General features: G+C 42.2%; 1 protein-coding gene across 1 annotated transcript in view; it reads left to right on the plus strand.

Annotated features, from left to right (window-relative positions):
* Window positions 1-5: 5 nt before the first annotated feature.
* Window positions 6-3,859, plus strand: part of RANBP9 (RAN binding protein 9) — a gene marked incomplete at its 5' end in the record, with an annotated part of 96,270 nt that continues 92,416 nt past the window's right edge. Inside the window, one exon of the mRNA XM_017891114.1 lies at window positions 6-285. Coding sequence (XP_017746603.1) covers window positions 6-285 — 280 coding nt within the window. The remainder of the gene's footprint in view (window positions 286-3,859) is intronic.

Raw genomic sequence — 3,859 nt, forward strand, 5'->3', positions numbered from 1 at the left:
CCGCCCCCGCCAGCGGGCCCCCAGCGCCCCCGGGCCTTGCCGCGGTCCCCGGCCCGGTCGGAGGCGCCCCGGCCCCAGCTCTGGTGGCGGGCAGCAGCGCCGCGGCCCCCTTCCCGCACGGGGACTCGGCCCTGAACGAGCAGGAGAAGGAGCTGCAGCGGCGGCTGAAGCGCCTCTACCCGGCCGTGGACGAGCAGGAAACGCCGCTGCCTCGGTCCTGGAGCCCGAAGGACAAGTTCAGCTACATCGGCCTCTCTCAGAACAACCTGCGGGTGCACTACAAAGGTACTGGGCGTGTGTCCTGCGGTGGGAGTGGGGCACTGACCCGACGTGGCCGGCCAGCGCTGCGCGGCTCTCGACCCGCCCCGGACCTCCTCCGACCCCCGCCCTCGCGGGCTCTGCCCTCGGACGCCACTAGCCGCTTGTTGTGCTGCTCCGGGTGGGCGCGGGGGTCACGGTGAAGGATCCGAGGGTGAGGGGCGAGATTCTTGGAAGAGGAGGGTGAGTAGAATGCTCCAGGGTAGGAAGGAACTGGTAATCCTAGGCCAGGAGCAGGACACCTTGAGGGAATCCGGGATGACAGGACAGAACTGGCTTTCTGATTTCCCTGGGAGATAAATCTTGGGGCTTGGGTAGAGGAATCCATGGACTCGGAGTTGGGTTACATTGTTCTCCAGGTGGTGGGTCAGGCGTTCTCCTCTTACAAGGAGGGAAGAGAGGCACGATTCTGAGGTATGATTTCTAATTAAGAGAGAGCTGGGATACACAGGGGGAGGAGTAATCAAAATTAGGCCAGAGATTGTCTAGGGGGACTAAAGGACAAGGGGCCCAAGTTTGCCATCAGTAAATCTTAGTGAAAGCAACCGGGAGGGTAAGAGAAGGGAACCCCAGGAGCACCATTTTTTCTTAGGGGAGCAGAAACCTACCTCTCGCGATTGGAAGTACTCTATACAGGTCCTTAGGTGTTGATGTTATATGAAGCCTTGTCGGAAACGAAGATGGAACAAAATGCAGCTTAGTATTTTGAAGAAAATTGGCTCATGTTTTACACCTGCAGTTAAAACAACAACCTTAGGTTTGTGGTTGCCCCTTCCTCCCTCACCTACCTCTCCTAGGTTAAAACAAAGCTTGAAGCAAATCAGTTATATATAAAATTATGAATTGCTATGGGAACTATTGAAATGTGGCCCAATTTAATAGCGTGTATCAGGTTTACTTGTGTGGAAGAAAAAAAAATCAATCTAACGTATCAGTCTGTCTGGAAACAAATCCAGGGTTTTAGGCCCCAAATCTAAAGCAGGAGCTTTTTACATTCAGGGCAGCCTCACTTTGATTGGCTACAAAGGGGTCTGCTCAGATCCTAGTGACATGTATGTAGAGGGGATAAACAACCTTGTGGTTAAATTCTTATATGGGACTAAAATTTAAGAAGAAGCTTGATAAGTAAGTTACTATTGAACCAGAAAGGCGAATGGCAATAGAAATCTACCAAATGATTTGGCTGCAAAGAATCACTCACAAAAATAGGCCTTGAACATTTTTTAATTCTTGCATACATCCAAAGAAGTACTTCTGAGTGTTATCTTCCTTAATCTAAACGTCTAAACATTTCATTCACAATATCAAATCTTTGTTTTATCTTAAGTTAGGACATTTTGTTAATTTCCTTGTGAAATATTTCTACTTTTATGTTTTAATTTGTGTGAACGGTGCTGTGTTATGAAGTGTTTACTTCTGATCTGGCTGCCAGAAAGCTATTGTTAGATGTGACAGAATTTTATAATTTTAAACTTATGGTTGACAGTAATTTGCTCATAAAATCAGAGCCAGTATAGATGAACAAAGAATCCTAGATTTCCTGAGTTCTGCAGTCGTTTGTAATTGTAGATATTTTACAAGACTGGGCCTCAGTTTCTTCCTCTGAGTGATGTGTAAGTTGAGCTGGAAGATTGGTAGGGAAATTTACAGCTCTGAATTTCCGTGATGTCTACGATTCGTGATTACTGTTTATTTAGTACTGTGAGGTGTCTTGATTAGTCTTTTACATAAGATTCATGATTTAGGTCAGAGAAAAATATATGTTTATGTGAAATTAGTTGGAGTTTGAAATATTTCTGACACTGCTACATTCCTGACACTGCTGTCTCAATTGTTTTTATTCTTGGCCTCTTTATTACTTTCTGTTGTGTAATACTAAGATTCACTTTCTGGGAACATAACTTTTATAAACATAAATCATTATTTCTTCCAGAACAGATTTTGTTCTTCCAGAAATTTTGTTTGTTATCCTTTTTATTTTCTTTCCCTCTCTTCTGTCTTCCCTTTGTCTCTCCCTTACCCCTTGTCAGAAAGTCTTTTTCCCTTTCTACTGTCTCTTCCTCTTGTCTTGTTACTATAGACTGTGTGTGTGTGTGTGTGTGTGTGTGTGCTGTTGTTACTGTTGATTTTCTGTGTGTTGTCTGAGAGAACCACACCGGTTGTAGTGGGCAACTCTGTCCCAGTAGCAGTAGCAAAGAAGTATCATAGATAGTGGATAATACTTTAAAGTCACAGAATAAGAAGAGTGAATTTTTATTTAACCTGTCATTGTGCTGCATTGATTTCATCTAAGTGTTATAAGACGCTTTTAACATTAAAAGCTGTTATTCATATATTCATGTATTACAGAATTTCAAAAGAGTGATTATAATTATTTTCCAGAGTGACGAGAATTTTCCTTATCTTTGAAATGGAAGTATTTTGCTTTCTTTTGCTCCAAAGGTATTCTGTTTTTTGTGGTTGTTCTGGTGGTTTTCTTTCTTTTTTTTTTTTTTTTTTTTGATTGGGTTTCAACTCTGTTGCCTTGTTGGAGTGCAGTGGTGCGATCATGGCTCAGTGCAGTCTTGACCTCCTAGGCTCAAGGCATCCCCTGCCTCAGTCGCCCAAGTAGCGGGGACCACAAGCTCCTGTCGCTATGCTGGGCTAAGTTGTAATTTTTTCGGATGGAGATGGGGTCTTACTGTGTTGCCCAGGCTGGTGTTGAATGTCTGGGCTCAAGTGATCCTCCCACCTTGGCTTCCCAAAGTACCGGAATTACAAGCCTGAGCCACTGTGTCCAGCCTGTATTCTGTTTTAAGATGTTCTAAATTGAAATTACTGCTTTTGGAAGCAGTATTGTTCCTTAAATGATTTGAAGAGATTAATGTTGAATAATACTGGACATGCAGATAAGGTTGATTGGATTGCAGAGGAATAACTACAGGATATGTGTAGTGTATCTGAAATTTTTTGGAAGGCCTTTTGCTTCGCAGTCATACAACTGTTGAAAACCCAGGGGTAGTCCCTCTTATTTTGAAATTGTTGTCAGTATTGGATAAGTACAAATGTGACAAGTTTAGACTTGTTAAAGTTATGATGATAACTTTATTTTACTTTAAATAATTTTAATGAATATGACAATGAATTTAGTCTAAATGTTTCAACAGATTGCATTTTATATTTTCTAGTTGTTACCACTATTTGGATATTTTATAGAGTGTTTTATATATACACACACTAGTGGATCTGGACAAGATCCTGGAATTTTCATTTTAAATTTTAGAGAGTGGTAGAACCTGGAGGTTAGATCTTCCCAGTCATAAGTAAGTCAGGATTGAAAATTTTCACTAACTCCAGATCTAGTGTTCTTTTCACAAGACCATAGTATTGCCTGTTTTAGTTCATATGAGACTTAATTATCTCAAGTAGATAAAATCCTGTGATTACATTTAGAACTTTTAAAGAATAGTTGAGATTGAAAATACTTACTCTGGGGGAAAAAGGTAACTGGAACACGGTGCTTCAGAAAAGTCCACATTGAAAATACTTACTCTGGGGGAAA

The sequence above is a fragment of the Rhinopithecus bieti genome, unplaced genomic scaffold, assembly GCF_001698545.2.
Source record: "Rhinopithecus bieti isolate Rb0 unplaced genomic scaffold, ASM169854v2 scaffold_19939, whole genome shotgun sequence".
NCBI classification, from domain to species: Eukaryota; Metazoa; Chordata; class Mammalia; order Primates; family Cercopithecidae; genus Rhinopithecus; species Rhinopithecus bieti.